The 16,760-nt window shown below is 65.6% G+C and overlaps 4 protein-coding genes across 4 annotated transcripts in view; 2 read left to right on the top strand and 2 right to left on the bottom strand.

Annotated features, from left to right (window-relative positions):
* EIF3G (eukaryotic translation initiation factor 3 subunit G) overlaps window positions 1-16,760 on the top strand; it is a 74,109-nt gene that overhangs the window by 12,115 nt on the left and 45,234 nt on the right. The gene's annotated exons all lie outside the window — the stretch shown is intronic.
* Window positions 256-4,704, top strand: LOC138734026 (cytochrome P450 4F3-like). Its single transcript, XM_069881572.1, has 12 exons — window positions 256-426; window positions 1,098-1,242; window positions 1,607-1,660; window positions 1,743-1,870; window positions 2,344-2,471; window positions 2,829-3,087; window positions 3,456-3,522; window positions 3,592-3,721; window positions 3,791-3,924; window positions 4,001-4,065; window positions 4,163-4,245; window positions 4,445-4,704. Exons 1-12 carry the CDS (start codon window positions 265-267, stop codon window positions 4,629-4,631), a joined length of 1,542 nt encoding a protein of 513 aa, XP_069737673.1. The 5' UTR covers window positions 256-264; the 3' UTR covers window positions 4,632-4,704.
* SWSAP1 (SWIM-type zinc finger 7 associated protein 1) lies at window positions 5,494-7,088 on the bottom strand. The gene is made up of 2 exons (XM_069881545.1): window positions 6,858-7,088; window positions 5,494-5,982 (listed from the first exon to the last, which is right to left on the bottom strand). Exons 1-2 carry the CDS (start codon window positions 7,086-7,088, stop codon window positions 5,494-5,496), a joined length of 720 nt encoding a protein of 239 aa, XP_069737646.1.
* On the bottom strand, window positions 8,561-16,190 carry LOC138734011 (phospholipid phosphatase-related protein type 2-like). The gene is made up of 8 exons (XM_069881544.1): window positions 16,089-16,190; window positions 15,222-15,410; window positions 14,359-14,479; window positions 13,388-13,656; window positions 11,951-12,127; window positions 11,452-11,581; window positions 10,834-10,952; window positions 8,561-8,626 (listed from the first exon to the last, which is right to left on the bottom strand). Exons 1-8 carry the CDS (start codon window positions 16,152-16,154, stop codon window positions 8,561-8,563), a joined length of 1,137 nt encoding a protein of 378 aa, XP_069737645.1. The 5' UTR covers window positions 16,155-16,190.

Genomic DNA, 16,760 nt, shown 5'->3' with positions numbered 1-16,760 from the left:
GACGAGGCCACCCGGACACATGCCAAGGGATGGTCCCGCCTGGACACACGAGGGGACGAGGACACCAGGACAAGGCAGGGGATGATGCCACCAGGACCCACGTGAAGGGATAAAGCCACCAGGACCCTTGTGGGGGGACAAAATCACAAGGACAAGGCAGGGGACGATGCCACCAGGACCCGTTGGGGCGTGAGGCCGGCAGGACACGCCTGGTGCCACCCTCCGTGGGGCCACGTGACGCCGCAGGGACCTTCGTCCCCAGCCATGTCGGGGCCCGGGGCCCTGGTGGCCGCGGTGGCCCTGCTGCTGGCCCTGCTGCTGCGGGGGCTCTGGGGACACTTGGTGACCGTCACCCGCGCCCGGGACGCCCTGAGCCGCTTCCCACGGCCGCCCTGGCGCAACTGGGCACTGGGACACTGCGGCATGGTGAGGGGACAGGGACACCCGGGGGGACAGGAGGGACAAGGGGGGGCACCTCAGGGGGACAGGGTGGCACCTGGGGGGGGAACAGGGACAGGAGGTGGCACCTGGGGGGGAAACAAGGACAAGAGGTGGCACCTGGGGGGACAAGGAGTCACATCTGGGGATGGCAGGGACAAGGGGGGGACACTTGGGGGGACAGAAGGGACAAGGGTGGCATCTCTGTGGGGACAGGAGGGGCAGGGGTGGCACCTGGGAGGGAGCAGGGACAAGGGGGGACACCTGGGGGGGACAGGAGAGACAGGGGTGGCACCAGGGGGGAAAAGGGACAGGATGGTGGCACCGGGGGGGACAGGGGGACACACCTGGGGACAAGAGGGACAAGGGGTGGCACCTGGGGGGACAGGAGTGGCACCTGGGAGGACAGGAGTGGCAGGGTGGTGGCACCTGGGGAGGAGGAAGGGACAGAGAGTGGCACCTGGGACAGGGACAGGGTGGTGGCACCTGGGGGGGGCAGGGACAGGATGGTGGCATCTAGGAGTTGTCCCCAAGGTTGTTCATGGTCCTGGGGACAAAGGTGTCCCCATGACCGGCCATGAGCTGGGGACAGGGAGGTCCCCAAGGCTGTTCATGGTCTGGGGACAGGGATGTCCCTGACCCTGGTGCCCGCGGCGCAGGCCAAGAGCTCGGAGGAGGGTCTGCGGCAGGTGGTGGAGCTGGTGACCCGGTACGGGCGCGGCTGCCTCTGGTGGGTCACCCCCTGGCTGCCCGTCCTGCGCCTCTTCCACCCCGACACCCTCCGGCCCATCCTGATGGCCTCAGGTAGGACACGAGGGTCACCGACCCAGCCCCGAGGTGTCCCACGGCGGCTCTGGTCACTCACAAACCCATCCTGGTGGTCACCAACCCAACTCTGAGGGTCTTTGGGAAGGTCACCCCAGTGAGGGCTCCAATGACCACCCCATGGTGGCCACCAACCTGTCCCTGAGGGCCACCAGAGACGTCACCGTGGCCAGTTGGGTGGCCGGGTTGCACCCAAACCCCACATCGTGGTGGTTGTGGGTGCAAATGGGGGTGTCCCTTCTCCCCAGGGACCCCTGAGGGGACCTGATGTCCCTGCATGAGACCCCTGAGGGGACCTGAGGCCACCTCGGTGGCCTCCAGCTGCCTCTCGCCTCTCTCGCAGCCTCTGTCGCCCCCAAGGACCAGTTCTTCTACGGGTTCCTCAAGCCCTGGCTGGGTGAGTGGGGGTTCGGGGTGACCTGAGGGGTGGGGGTGGCACCCAGGGGTGTCCCGGGGCTGGAGCCGCGTGTCCCGCGCAGGGGACGGGCTCCTGCTGAGCCACGGGGACAAGTGGAGGCGGCACCGGCGCCTGCTGACCCCCGCGTTCCACGGGGACCTCGTCAAGTCCTACGTCGGCATCTTCAACCAGAGCACCCGCGTCATGCACGTGAGAACCAGACCCCGACCCACGGATGGAACCAAACCCCTTCACCTGGACCCCGACCCTCACCCGGACCCCGATCCTCATCCAGATCCCTTCATCCAGACCCCAACCCTCATCCAGACCCCGACCTTCATCCAAATCCCTTCATCCAGATCTGACCCTCATCCACACCAATCTTCATCCAAATCCCTTCATCCAGACTCCAATCCTCATCCAGATCCCTTCAACTAGACCCTGATCCTCATCCAGATCCCTTCATCCAAATCCCTTCAACCAGACTCCAACCTTCATCCAGACCCCTTCATCCAGACCCCAGCCCTTATCCACATCCCAATCCTCACCAGACCCCGACCCTCCTGCAGATCCCTTCACCTAGACCCTGACCTCCCTCCAGACCCCAACCTGCACCCGGGTCCCCCCTCACCTGGGTCCCCCCTCACCTGGCTCCCCCCTCACCTGCCCCCTCTCCCCCCCAGGCCAAGTGGCGAGCGGCGTCGCGGGCGGCCGGGGGCCCGGTGGGGCTGGAGGTGCTGGAGCATCTCAGCCTGCTCACCCTGGACACGCTCCAGAAGTGCATCTTCAGCCACGAGAGCCACTGCCAGGAGTGAGCGTCCCCCTGTCACCTCCCAGGGTCCCCCCGGACGCGTCCCCATCCCACCCTGACCCCAGGTTTTAGCCCCCAACCGGGGTCCCTCTTCGGCTTTGAACCCATCAAGGTCGTCACCATCTCTACAGTGGCACCGAGTCCCCCCAGCTCCGTCCCTCCTGGTGTCCCCCCTTATTCCAGCTCCACCTTCCATCAGGATCCCCCACCAGCTCTCTGAATCCTCACCCTGGTGTCCCCTCACCCTGGTCCCACACGTCCTGCTGTCACCTCCCTGAATCCCACCACGACCAGGGGGTGGTGGCCACTCCCCGGTGGCCCTTGGTGGCCGCCCCAGTGGTCCCTGTTGCCCCCCAGGGAGCCCAGCGAGTACATCAAGGCCATCCTGGAGCTGAGCGCCCTGGTGGTGCGACGGCAGCAGCGGCTGCTCCACCACCTGCCGTGGCTCTACCGGCTCTCGGCCGACGGGCGCCGCTTCTCGCGAGCCTGCGGCGTCGTCCACGGCTTCACGGCCGCCGTGGTGCAGCGCCGGCGCCGGGCCCTGAGCCGCCTCGGCCACCTGGGCGGCCAGCGGGGACGCAGCCTGGACTTCATCGACCTGCTCCTGCTCGCTAAGGTGGTGCTGGGTGGGGGCCGAGGGGATAGAGGGGGCCATGAGGAAGGTTGGACACGGGATGGTGGCCGAAGGAGGATGGTGGTGGCCAAGAGGAACGTTGGCTGTAGGGTGGTGGCCACAGGAGGATGGTGGTGGCCACAGGATGGTGGTGGCCACGGGGAACGTTGGCTGTAGGGTGGTGGCCACAGGAGGATGGTGGTGGCCACGGGGAAGGTTGGCTGTAGGTTGGTGGCCACAGGAGGATGGTGGTGGCCACGGGGAAGGTTGGCTGTAGGTTGGTGGCCAAGGGGACAGTGGTGGCCACGGGGAACGTTGGCCATCAGGTGGTGGCCCCAGCGAGCCCCTGGCTGCCGTTCTCACCCCTGCAGGACGAGGCCGGCAACTCCCTGTCGGACGAGGACATCGCGGCCGAGGCCGACACCTTCATGTTCGAGGGTGAGGCCACCGGGTGCCCCCGGAGGAGGGTCCTCGCGTGTCCCCCCTGCTCACCCCGCGTCCCCACAGGCCACGACACCACGGCCAGTGGGTTGGCTTGGCTGCTCTACAACCTCGCCAGGCACCCCGACTACCAGGAGCGGTGCCGCCAGGAGGTCCAGGAGCTCCTCCGGGGCCGCCAGGTTGACGAGATCGAATGGTGAGAGGTCTCCGTGTCACCTCTTGGTCACCGGCCTGGGGGACGCGGAGCCAACGTCCCTTAAAACAGGGAGGACCTGTCCCGGCTGCCCTTCACCACCATGTGCATCAAGGAGAGCCTGCGCCTGCACCCGCCCGTCACCGCCATCTCGCGCCGCTGCTCCCAGGACGTCGCCACACGGGACGGACGCGTCGTCCCCAAGGGTGCGGCTCGAGGCGTCCCCCGCGTCCCCAACCCTCCTCGTCCCCTGCCCCTAAGCAGCCGCTTCCATCCCACCAGGGATCATCTGCCTGCTGAGCATCTACGGGACTCACCACAACCCGGACCTCTGGCCCGAGCCGCAGGTCGAACCTCTTGGCGTCACCTCGGGACGATGAGATGTCCCCGTCGCCACGCGTAGGGACAATAAGATGATCGTTGGGGTCACCCGTGTCACCTCAGGTCTTCGACCCGTTGAGGTTCAGCCCGGAGAACAGCCAGAATCGGTCCCCGTTTGCCTTCATCCCCTTCTCCGCGGGCCCCAGGTGAGTCGTGATGGGGACGGGAACGTCCTCCAGTGCCACCTCATCCTCTCAAGGGCGGGCGGGTGTCCCCGAGCCGCGACGCCGGGTGTCACGGGGACAGCTCCACGTTTTGGGGAGGTTGCTCCATCCCGCAGCCCCCCCGGGGAGGGCTCTGGGGGGTCCCCGGCCTCTCCGCGCGGTGACCGGGGGGCGGTGGCAGGAGCTGCATCGGGCAGAGCTTCGCGGTGGCCGAGATGAAGGTCGTGGTGGCCCTGACGGTGGCGAAATTCGTCGTGCGGCTGGACCCGGAGAGGCCCCCGCGCCCCAAGTCGGAGCTCGTCCTGCGCGCCCAGGACGGGCTGTGGCTGCGCCTGGAGCCGCTGCCCGAGGGGCACGGGGACACCTGAGCAGGTGGCACCCAGGGGATGGGACCTCGCGGCATGGACGTGGCCCTCTGGGCTCCAAGGAACTACCAGTACAACCCAGTGCTTTCCAGCGTGGCTCAGTGCCTCCTAAAGCCCCATCCCAGTGCCTCCCAGTTTGCTCTCGGTTCTATCCCAGTGCCCCCATTCCACCCCAGTCCCTCCAGCGTGCCCCTTCCCCCTCCCAGTTCCATCTGAGTTCTCTCCCAGCCCCTCCCAGTCCACTCCAGTGCCCCCATTCCCCCTCGGTCCCTCTCAGTGCTCACATTCCACCTTGCAGCCTCTCCCAATGACCCCCATTCCCCCTCCCAGTCACTCCAGTTCCCCCATTCCCCCTCCCAGTTCCACCTGAGTTCTCTCCCCGTCCCCCCCAGTTCCCCTTTCCTCCCTCTCAGTCCCTCCCAGTGCTCCCATTCCCCCTTGCAGACTCTCCCAGTGACTCCCAGTCCCATCTGATTTCTCTCCCAGTCCCTCCCAGTTCCCCTCAATTCATCCCAAAGCAGCACAGCTTCGAAGGCAGCGGCACAGGCAGAGCCTGGAGGTGCTGGGAGGAACTGGGAGGAACTGGGAGGCACTGGTTGCTTTGCATGAGCCACACGGGCTTTGGGGTGTTGGGGTGACATCAGGGTCCCTGTCCCCACAGCGTCTGGGGCTCCGGGTCACCCCAACCCCGGGCGCTGTCATCGTCCTCCTCGCCCTCAGGATCCGTGTCCCCGTCCCCATCGGATTCACCCCCATCCCAGTCCCCATCAGGATCAATGACCCCATCCCAGTGTCTGTGGGGAACTGGGGGTTGGGGTCCCCAGGAAGGTCACCACGGGTGTCCCCATCGCTGTGGGTGTCCCCATCATCGTCCATGTCCCCATCCTGGTGTCTGTGGGGCTTGGGGATTGATGTCCCCATCGCTCTTGGTGTCACCATCAGTGTCCCCGTCACCATCAGTGTCCCCGTCACGGTGGACTCGCAGCTGCCCTTGGGGTCCGAAGCGGAGCGTCCATCGCCGCGTGGGGCTCCCGGGGTGGGTGACGTGGAGGGTCCCTCGCCGCGGGGGGCTCCCGGGGGGCCGCAGGCGGCACTCGGTGGGGAAGAAGCGTCGCAGGGCGTGCAGCAGGCGGGGCGCGGGGGGCGGCAGGCGCAGCGCGACCACCACCTGCGCGGGGCTGCGGGCCACCTCGAGCAGCAGCGCGGCCAGGCGAGCGGGGGACCCCGGGGACCCCCCCAGGTACCGCTCCAGCCCGTCCAGCAGCACCAGCCCCGGGGGCCGAGGGTGCGAGGGCAGCGCTGCCAGCTCCCGCGCCAGGGCGGCCGCGCTCGGTGGGTAACGCAGCTCCAGGCGCTGGGGGGGGGGAGGGGGTCAGGATAGGAACCCCCGTATCCACCACACCCCATCCACAGACCCCTAACCCCCATCCACACTCTCAATCCCCTCCCTGTCCCAGGGCCCCTTTCCAGGAAAGATTCCACCCTGCTGTCCATGCGGAGCCTCCCCTGGTGGAGCTTGAGGCCGTTCCCTCTCGGCCTGGCCCCTGGCCCTGGGGAGAAGAGCCCAGCTCCCTCCTCTCCACCAGCTCCTTGCAGGGAAAGAGCAAGGAGGTCTCCCCTCAGGCTCCTCTTCTCCAGGCTGAACCCCCCCAGCTCTCTCAGCCGCTCCTCTTCTCCTCCAGCCCCCTCCCCAGCTTCGTTGCTCTTCTCTGCACTCGCTCCAGAGCCTCCACATCCTCGTGTCCCACCAACCCCCCCAGGTCCTTCTCCTCCAGGCCCTTTCCAGCCAGACTCCTCCTAGGCTGGAGCTGCCCAGGGTCGTTGTGCCCCAAGGTCCTGCTCCAACCTCCTCCCCTTGGTCTCAGCCCATGGATCCAACCAGCTCAGATCCCTCTGGAGAACCTCAAACCCTCCAGCAGATCCCCCCAGCTCAGTGTCACCCCCAAACTCTCTCAGGGAGCCCTCGATGCCTCCATCCAGGTCATTGATAAAGACACTGAACAGGACCCAGCACGGAGCCCTGGGGACACCGCTTGGAACTGGCCTCCAGCTGGAGTTAACCCCGTAGGCCCCGCCCCCTCATAAGCCCCGCCCCCTCCGCACAGACCCATCCCTACTGCGAGCCACGCCCGCCAATCAGAAACCACGCCCCTTCCTTAAAGCCCCGCCCCCGCCATAGAGCCCTATTGCCACAAGCCCCGCCCCCTCCACAAGCCCCGCCCCCCTCACCTGCAGCGCGCGCGGGTCGCCGCCCCCCTCCGGCAGCCGCGGGGGCGCGCTGGGCGCCAGGTACAGGGCTCGGGGCCCGTGGGGGCCGCCCGCCAGCGCCACCCGCAGCAGCAGCGCCGTGCGGCCCGAGCCCGCGGGGCCCAGCACCAGCACCGGCTCCGGCGGGGCCGCCTCCGCCGCCTCCTCCGCCGCCGCCGCCGAGCCCAGCGCCCGCGCCAGCGCCGCCGCCATCGCCCCCCAGCGCGCCTCAGCCAATCAGAGCGCGGCCTCCCCCTTAGCCCCGCCCACCGCGCGCTTCAGCCATTCAGAGCGCGGCTTCCCCCTCAGCTCCGCCCACCGCGCGCCTCAGCCAATCAGAGCGCAGCGTCCCCCCCCGCGCGCCTCCAGCGCCAATGGGGAGGCGGTGCCTGAGGGGGCGGAGCCAGGCGAGCTGTCAATCATCCCCTCGTTGCCCGGCAACGCTCGGAGGGGCGCGCCGAGCGACCTCAGGAGAGTCACGTGAGGGTGCACGAGGATCACACGAGGGTGCACGAGGATGCACGAAGGTGCACAAGGATCATATGAGGGTGCACGAGGATGCACGAGGGTCACACAAGGATCCACGGCAATGCACGAGGTCACACAAGGGTGCACGAGGTCACACGAGGGTGCATAACGTTGCACGAGGGTCACACAAGGATCCACGGCAAGGCACAAGGTCACACGAGGGTGCACGAGGGTCATATGAGGGTGCACAAGGTTGCACGAGGGTCACACAAGGATCCACGGCAAAGCACGAGGTGACATGAGGGCACATGAGGGTCACACAAGGGTGCAGAAGGGTTGCACAAGGATCCACGGCAATGCACTAAGTCACACGAGGGTTCATGAGGGTCACATGAGTAGGTGTTGGGGTCCTATGATAGGGTATAAGGGTTGCACAGTGGTCACACGAGGCTGCATGAAGCCTCCCCAAGGGTGCACAAGGGTTGCACGAGAGCCCTGCGAGTGTGCACGGGAACGTGGTGAACGCACGAGGAGGCACAGGAGCGCACGAGGAGGCACAAGGCTCACACGAGGGGTCACACGAGGCCTCACCGGGATGCACGAGGCCGCAGGGCTGGGATGTACGAGGGCGCACAAGGGCTCACGAGGGCTCACGAGGGCTCACGAGGGCCGGGGCGTCCCCTCGGCTACGCGTATTCTCAAGCAATAACAGCTCGTCTGTATTATCCGCCCGAGAATACCCGTCACCGGGGGGGGCGGGGCCACGAGGGGGGGGGGGGGTTGGAGGGACCGAGGATCTGGGGGGGGTACAGGGGTTTGGGGGTCACAAGGGTTGAGGAGGTACAAGGGGTTTGGGGGTACAGAGGTTGGGGGGTCACAGGGATTGGGGGGGTCACAGGGGGTTGGGGGGGGCCAAGGCCCGCGGAGCCGCTTCAGCACCGCGGACAGCGCCGCTGGGGCTCCATAGGGTTCTATAGGGGTCTATAGGGGCGCCATAGGGGTATATAGGGGCTCCACAGGGGCAATATAAGAGGCTCCACTAGGGTCTCATAGGGGCACTATAAAAGGCTCCATAGGGATATTATAAGAGGCTCCATAGGGGTCTCATAGGGTTCTACAGAGGCACTATAAGAGGCTCCATAAGGGCTCTATAAAGGTCTCATAGGGGCACTATAAGAGGCTCCATAGGGGTCTATGGGGGCACTATAAGAGGCTCCCTAGTGGCTCTGTAGTGGCTTTATAAAGGGCTCTATAAGGGCTCCATCAGGGCCTCCATAGAGGATCTATAAGAGGCAACATAGCAGCACTGTAAGGGCTGTGGTAACAGGGGCTGTGCAGGGGCTGCATAAGCGGCTCCGTAGGGGCTGAACAAGAGCTCTATAGGGGCTACAAAGGAGATTCATAGAAGCTTTACCTGGGGCTCCATAGGCACTCTATAGGGTGCTCCATCGGGGCCATACAGGCTGCACAGCCGAGAACTCCTGCTATAGGGAGGGCAGCCCCACACCGACCATCACTGCCCCATGGCCATAGGGGCCTCCATATAGACCCGGCCATAGGGACTCCCCCCCCATAGACCTGACCACAGGAACCCCCCTATAGACCTGGCCATAGGGCCCAAATAGACTGGGCTATAGGGACCGCCCCCTACAGACCTGACCATAGGGCCCCCTCCCCATGGACCTGGCCATAGGACCCCCCTCTATTGACCCAGGCATAGGGACATCCCCTATAGACCCAACCATAGGGCCCACCCCCTATAGACCTGGCCATAGGGACTCCCCTCCATAGACCCAGCCATAGGAACCCCCCTATAGACCCAGCTATAGGGACTCACTCCCTACAGACCCGGCCATAGGGATCCCTATAGACCTGGCTATAGGGACCACCCCCCTATAGACCCGGCCATAGGGACACCCCTCCTATAGACCCGGCCATAGGGACCCCTCCCGATAGACCCGGCCACAGGGCCTCTATAGACCCGGCCATAGGGACACCCCCCTATAGACCCAGCCACAGGGACCCCATAGACCCGGCTATAGGGACCGCCCCCTATAAACCCAACCACAGGGCCCCTATAGACCCGGCCATAGGGACACCCCTCCTATAGACCTGGCCATAGGGACCCTAGAGACCCGACTATAGGGACCGCCCCCCTATAGACCCAGGCATAGGGACTCCCCTCCATAGACCCGGCCACAGGGACCCCTATAGACCCAGCCATAGGGCCCCTATAGACCCGGCTATAGGGACCTCCCCCCATAAACCCGGCCATAGGGCTCCCCCCCCTCTATAGACCCAGGCACAGGAACACCCCTCCTATAGACCCGCCACAGGCCCCTAGAGGCCCCCCCACTCACCGCCGCCGCCGGAGCCGCCGCCCGCCCCGCCGCAGCCCGGGGGGCGGGGCCAGAGCGGGACACGCCCCCGGCCACACCCAATCAGAGCCCGCCCCCCGAGTGGACACGCCCCCTTTCGACTCCAGCCAATCAGAGCCCGCCCCACCTGGCCACGCCCCCTCCCGACCCCAGCCAATCAGAGCCCGCCCGGACCACGCTCCCCTCGCCGCTGGGGGTTCAAGCCCCGCCCCCTCGAGGCTCCGCCCCCCGGGTCCCCAGCGGGCACGCGCATGGGACCCCTATGGGACCCCCCTATATGACCCCTATAAACACCGTATGTGACCCTTGTGGGCACCCTATGGGACCCCTATAGGCACCCTACGTGACCCCTATGGCATCTCCACAGTCACCCCACATGACCCCTATAGGCACCCTATGAGACCCCTATAGGTACCCTGTGGGGCCCCTATGGGCACCCTATGTGACCCCTATGGGATCTCCACAGTCACCCTACATGACGCCTATAGGCACCCTGTGGGACCCCTATAGGCACCCTATGTGATCCCTATGGGATCTCCACAGCCACTCTATATTATCCCTATAGGCACCCTATATGACCCCTATAGGCACCCTATGTGACCCCTATGGGATCTCCACTGTCACCCGACATGACCCCTATACGCATCCTATGGGACCCCTATGAGATCTCCACAGCTACCCTACATGACCCCTATAGGCATCCTATGTGACCCCTATGGGATCTCCACAGCTACCCTACATGACTCCTATATGCACCCTATGTGACCCCTATGGGATCTCCACAGTCACTCTGTATAATCCCTATAGGCATCCTATGGGACCCCTATAGGCACCCTGTGGGGGCCCCTATGGGCACCCTATGTGACCCCTGTGGGATCTCCACAGTCACCCTATAAGACCCCTATAAGCACCCTATGTGACCCCTATAGGCACCCTATAAGCACCCAATGCATGTGAGGCCTCCACCCCCCACCCCCTACAGACACCCCAAAAGCCCCTATACCCCCCCAACCCCTATAGCCCCCTCATAGGGACACGGGGGCGCCGCTCGCAGCCACTTTATTCCCAGACCCCCCCACCACATCCCCCCCCCACCCCCCAACATGTGTTACACGCGTATGACCCCCCTCCACTTTTGGGATCCCCCCCAGTTTTGGGGACCCCCCCGTTTTTGGGGTCCCCCCCGGGCTGAGGACATTCAGGTGACGGCGGGGAGGTCGGCTCGACGCGCCTGGGGGGGGGCACGGGGGGGGCACAGGGGCTGCACAGACCCCTGGACCCCCCCAAAATATTGGGGTACCCCTATGTCCCCCCTGCACCCCCACAAACAGCTCAGGAACCCCCCCAGTGCTTCCCCCCCCCAGTCAGGACCCCCCCAAAGGGCTCAGGACCCCCAAGTGCCCTCCCTCCCTGGTTTTGGGGTGTCTCCCCTACCCCCCCAAAAAGCTCAAGACCCCCTCAAAGGACTCAGGGCCCTCCCAGTGACCCCCCTAGTTATGGGGTGTCCCCCCTGCCCCCCCAAAGGGCTCAGGATTCCCCCCCAAAGGGCTCAGGATCCCCCCCAAAGGGCTCAGGACCCTCAAGTGCCCTCCCCCATGGTTTTGGGGTGTCCCCCCGCCCCCTCCAAAAAGCACAGGACCCCCCCCAAAGGTCTCGGGGCGCTCCCAATGCCCCCCCTATAGTTTTGGGGTGCCCCCCTGCCGCCCCAAAATGCTCAGGCCCCCCCTCACCTGGGTGACGCTGATCTCCTCCAGAGGGGGCTGGGGGGGCGGCAGCTCTTGGGGGGCCTTTGGGGGTTCCCCCCTGCCCCCCCCTCCCCGAGCCCCCCCCACTCTGGAAGTTCCCGACCACGCAGGTCACCTGCGGGGGGGGCGGCGAGTGAGTTTGGGGGTACCCGGTGGGGTCTGGGGTGCTCAGGGGGGGTTTGGGGTTCCCTGGGGTGGGTTTGGGGTTCACTCGGGGAGTTTGAGGGCACATGGGGAGGGATCTGGGGTGCCAGGGGGGCTTTGGGGTGCTTGTTTGGGGCTCACCAGGGGGTTTGGGGGTTCCTTGGTGGGTTTGGGGTGTTCCCTGGTGTGATTTTGGGGTTCCCTGGTTGGTTTTGGGGGTTCCCTGGTGGGATCTGGGGGTTCCCTGGTGAGCTTTGTGGTTTCCCTGGTGGGTTTTGGGGTTCCCTGGTCGGTTTTGGGGTGCTCTGGGGTTTTTGGGGTGCCGGGTTTCGGGGCTCACCAGGAAGGCGGCGATGCCGGTGCCGGTGAGGAACCCCGCGAGGACGTCTCCCCAGTGGTTTCGGTGCTCGGCCACGCGCAGGGCGCCCAGCAGGAACGGGGGCGCCGCGAACCCCAAAACCGCTGCCGGCTTGGCCAACCGAGAGCCCCCCCCCCGCCAGGCCAGCGTCACGTACAGCTGGGGGGGAGCATGTCACCCCAAAACCACGGGGTCACCCCAAAACCCACCCAGCGACCCCAAAACCACCCAAAATGAACCCAAAATCCCCCAAACTGACCCCAAAACCACCCCAGTGACCCCCAAGCCCCCAAAAGTGACCCCCAAACCACCCAAAATGAACCCAAAGCCCCCACAGTGACCCCAAAACCCCACAGGGTGACCCCAAAACCACCCAAAATGAACCCCAAACCACCCAAAATGAACCCAAAATCCCACAAAGTGACCCTAAAACCACCCCAGTGACCCAAAAACTATGCAAAGTGACCCCCAAAACCACCCAAAATGAACCCAAAATCCCACAAAGTGACCCCAAAACCACACTGAGTGACCCCAAAATCACCCAGAATGACCCCAAAACCACACAGAGAGACCCCAAACCCACCCAAAACGAACCCAAAACCCCACAAAATGAACCCAAACCCACTCAAAATGAACCCAACCCCCCCCAGTGACCCCCAAACCCACCAAAGTGACCCCCAAAACCACCCAAAGTGACCCCAAAATCTGCCAAGGGGAACCCAGCCGCCCCCTGAATTTGTCCATTTTCCCCATATTTCACCCCCTTTCCCCCACAGCCCCCCCAGTTCCCCTCCAAACGACCTGCAGCCCCCCCAATCTGCCCCTTTCCCCCCATATTTTCCCCCACAGCCCCCTCTTATCCCCCCAATACCCCCAAATGACCCACAGCCCCCCTCAATCCACCCCTTTCCCCACCTATCTCCCCCCAGAGCCTCCCCTTGCCCCCCCAATTTGCCTTTTCCCCTCATATTTCCCCTCATAGCCCCCAATACCCCCCAAATGACCCCAATCTACCCCTTTCCCCTCATATTTCCCCTCATAGCCCCCCCAAATGACCTGTAGCCCCCCCAATCTACCCCTTTCCCCTCATATTTCCCCTTATAGCCCCCCAAATGACCCGTATCCCCCCCAATCTACCCCTTTCCCCTCATATTTCCCCTTATAGCCCCCCCAAATGACCCGTATCCCCCCCAATCTACCCCTTTCCCCTCATATTTCCCCTCATAGCCCCCCAAAATGACCCATATCCCCCCCAATCTACCCCTTTCCCCTCATATTTCCCCTCATAGCCCCCCAAAATGACCCGTATCCCCCCCAATCTACCTCTTTTCCCTCATATTTCCCCTCATAGCCCCCCCAAATGACCCGTAGCCCCCCATTCCCCCCCCATTCCCCTTTAGAGCCCCCCTGTCCCCCCACCCCGGCGTAGGCTCCCGCGTAGGCTCCGAGCGCGGCCTCCTTGCAGGGGAAGGCACGTCGCGCGGCGGCCACCGAGGGGGGGTCCCCGTTGCAAGGAGCCCCCCCCGGGGGCACGAAGTGGGGGGGGGCGTCCCCGGCTCGGGGGGCGCAGCCCAGGGCGCTGTAGTTGGGGCGGCAGACGGCGAGGAAATGGGGGGCCGGGGCCCCCGTCACCACCTGCCCCGCGTTGGCGAAAATGGCCGTGGCCAGCAGGCCGAAGGAGAACACGCCTGGGGGGGGACACGGAGAAGGGGGGGCTGGGGGGGTCCCCAAAGCCCCCCTGAACCCCCAAACCCACCCTTTGTGCCCCCCCCAAGCTGAACCCCCATTCTGCACTCCCCAAACCCCCCCTGACCCCCCAAACCCACCCTTTGTGCCCCCCCCAAGCTGAACCCCCATTCTGCGCTCCCCATTGCCCCCCTGACCCCCCAAACCCACCCTTTGTGCCCCCCCCAAACTGAACCCCCATTCTGCACTCCCCAAACCCCCCCTGACCCCCCAAACCCACCCTTTGTGCCCCCCCCCCAAGCTGAACCCCCCCCATTCTGCGCTCCCCCGGTTCCCCTTGACCCCCAGTTTGCCCCACATCTCCACAATGACCCCCCCAATTTGCCCCCCCCAATTCCACCTGCCCCACAATTTGCCCCCCAGTTCCCCCCATTTGCACCCCCATTCTGCACCCCCACCTCCTCCTACCCCCAGTTTGCCCCCCACCTTCCCAATTACCCCCATTTGCCCCCCCACCTCCCCAATTGCCCCCAACCCTGCACTCCCCCCTTCCCCCCCACCCCCCAATTTGCCCCTGTCTCCCTAATTTCACCCAATTACCCCCGTAACCCCCCCAATTTGCCCCTTTCCCCCCTATTTCACCCCATATTCCCCCCCCCATATCTCCCTCCCCCCCCCATTTGCCCCCCCCGGCCCCCCCTCACCCAGAAAGCGCAGCAGCCGCCTCAGGGGGGCTCCCAGGTAGCAGCACTCGCCCCACAGGATCGTGGGGTCACGGCCCCCCCGAGCCCCCCCCAGTCGCCCCAGGAGCTCCCCTACCACGATCTGGGGACCCCAGTCACTGACAGCACTGGGGACCCTCCCACCAGCCCCCCCAGAACCCCCACATCACCCCTGGGACCCCCACATCAGCCCAGGGACCTGCCCCCCATCATCACAAGACCCTCTCATCATCCCTGGGACACTCCCCCCCCCCCACCCCGGTCCTATGGGACCCCCAGTGAACCCCCCCAGACCCCCAAGTGCCCCTTAGGATCCCTCAGTGAGCCCCCCCAGACCCCCAAAGTGCCCCTTGGGACCCCCAATGAGCCCCAGAGACCCCAAAAGTGCCCCTTAGGACCCCCAGTGAGCCCCCAGACCCCCAGTGAGCCCCCCCAGCCCCCCAAAGTGCCCCTTGGGACCCCCAGTGAGCCCCCCCAGCCCCCCAAAGTGCCCCTTGGGACCCCCAGTGAGCCCCCCCAGACCTCAAAGTGCCCCTTGGGACGCCCAGTGAGCCCCCCCAGACCCCCAAAGTGCCTCTTGGGACCCCCAGTGAGCCCCCCCAGACCCCAAAGTGCCCCTTGGGACGCCCAGTGAGCCCCCCCAGACCCCCAAAGTGCCCCTTGGGACCCCCAGTGAGCCCCCCCAGCCCCCCAAAGTGCCCCTTGGGACCCCCAGTGAGCCCCCCCAGCCCCCCAAAGTGCCCCTTGGGACCCCCAGTGAGCCCCCCCAGACCCCCAAAGTGCCCCTTGGAACACCTCATTGAGCCCCCCCAGCCCCCCAAGTGCCCCCCGGGCCCCCCACTCACGGTGAGGACGGGGACGGTGGTGACGAGGCCGTAGACAAGGGCGGGGGGGGCCCTGCTGGAGCCGGGGGGGCCCGGGTAGGGGCGCCCATACGCGGGGTCCCGGCAGAAGAACCCCCCGTCGTGCACCGGGAAGGCGTCCGTGAACTCCAGCTGGTAGGCGAGGGCGGCCGTGCCCCCCAGGATCCCCAACTTTGAGGGGGGGGGCATGGTGAGACCCCTCCTGAACCCCAATTTTCGTGGGACCCCCCAAAATCCCAGCTGGAGGGGGAGAAATGCTGGGACCCCACTGAACCTCAGCCCCCAGGCAGCCGTGATCCCCCCTATATGCCCAGTTTGAGGGGGGGGACATGATGGGACCCCCCCCGAACCCCAATTTTAGGGCGGGGAATTGCTGGGACCCCCCCCAATCCCAGCTGGAGGGGGAGAAATGCTGGGGACCCCCCTAAACCTCAGCCCCCAGGCAGCTGTGCCCCCCCCATATGCCCAGCTTGGGGGGGGGCATGGTGAGACCCCCCCGAACCCCAATTTTAGGGAGGGGACATGATGGGACCCCCCCCCCTTGAGCCCCCATCTGAGGGGCTGGGGAATTGCTGGGACCCCCCCAAAACCCAGCTTGGGGGGGAGGGATGCTGGGAGCCCCCCCAAAACCAGCTGGAGGGGGAGAATTGAAGGGACCCCCCCCAAACCTCATGGGGGGGGGGCATGGTGGGACCCCCTCTGAACCCCAGCTTTGGGGGGAACATATTGGGACCCCCTAAACCTCAACTCTGGGGGGTTGTGCTGGGGGTGGGCACCTGGTGTGTTTGGGGGGGGTGCCCTGGAGGAGGGGCTTTATGGGGGGGTCCCCAAAATGGGGGTGTCCGGTACCTCAACGAAGAGGAAGCAGGGAACGATGGAGCCGCTGCGCTTCACCTCCCGCCGGGGGGGGGCCATGGTGGGGGTGGGGGGGGCTCCCCAAAACCCCCCCACACGCTCTGGTTTAAGGGGGGGAGAGGTCAGACCCCTCCAAAAAGGGGACAGCCCCCCCCAAAAAGGGGAGATACCCCATGCTCCCCCCTTCCCAGATGCCTGGGGACCCCTTTGTGCCCCCCCCCCCAAAAAATGAAGCCCCCCCCGCCCCAAAGCCCCCCTGGATGCCTGGGTCCCCCCCTCTCTCTCCCTACCCCAAATAGAGCCCCCCCAGACACTTAGGGTCCCCTTTGTGCCCCCCCAAAGCAAGACAACCCCTCCCCATCGAAACCCCCCCTCCCCTTGGATGTGGGGGTGCACCTGTGACCCCCCCCATCCTCAAAAGAGCCCCCCCCGTCTCTATGAACACCTGGATCCTCCTTGATGCCCCCCCCATCTCTATCAATACTGGGGTCCCCCCGTGCACCCCCCTCCCCAAAACGACCTCCCCCCATCCCTAGGAATGTCAGGGGTCCCCCCCTTGCCCCCCCTCCTCAAAAAGCCCCCCCAAAAGAGCCCCCCCCAATCCCTATGAATACCTGGATCCTCCTTGTGCGCCTCCCCCCCCCCCATCCCTATCAATACCGGGGT

This window comes from Phaenicophaeus curvirostris, unplaced genomic scaffold (genome assembly GCF_032191515.1).
Source record: "Phaenicophaeus curvirostris isolate KB17595 unplaced genomic scaffold, BPBGC_Pcur_1.0 scaffold_51, whole genome shotgun sequence".
Classification (NCBI taxonomy): Eukaryota; Metazoa; Chordata; class Aves; order Cuculiformes; family Cuculidae; genus Phaenicophaeus; species Phaenicophaeus curvirostris.
This window is presented reverse-complemented; position numbering and strand designations above follow the sequence as displayed.

Coding starts and splice junctions, on each gene's coding strand:
- LOC138734026 (XM_069881572.1), top strand. CDS start 265: ATGTCGGGGCCCGGGGCCCTGGTGGCCGCGGTGGCCCTGCTGCTGGCC. Junction 3,523..3,591: donor CGACACCTTCATGTTCGAGG/GTGAGGCCACCG, acceptor GCGTCCCCACAG/GCCACGACACCACGGCCAGT. Junction 4,066..4,162: donor ACCTCTGGCCCGAGCCGCAG/GTCGAACCTCTT, acceptor GTGTCACCTCAG/GTCTTCGACCCGTTGAGGTT.
- SWSAP1 (XM_069881545.1), bottom strand. CDS start 7,088: ATGGCGGCGGCGCTGGCGCGGGCGCTGGGCTCGGCGGCGGCGGCGGAG. Junction 5,983..6,857: donor GCGACCCGCGCGCGCTGCAG/GTGAGGGGGGCG, acceptor CCCCCCCCCCAG/CGCCTGGAGCTGCGTTACCC.
- LOC138734011 (XM_069881544.1), bottom strand. CDS start 16,154: ATGGCCCCCCCCCGGCGGGAGGTGAAGCGCAGCGGCTCCATCGTTCCC. Junction 12,128..13,387: donor ACGCGGGAGCCTACGCCGGG/GTGGGGGGACAG, acceptor GCTCCCCCCCAG/CTGTACGTGACGCTGGCCTG. Junction 10,953..11,451: donor AGGAGATCAGCGTCACCCAG/GTGAGGGGGGGC, acceptor GCCCCCCCCCAG/GCGCGTCGAGCCGACCTCCC.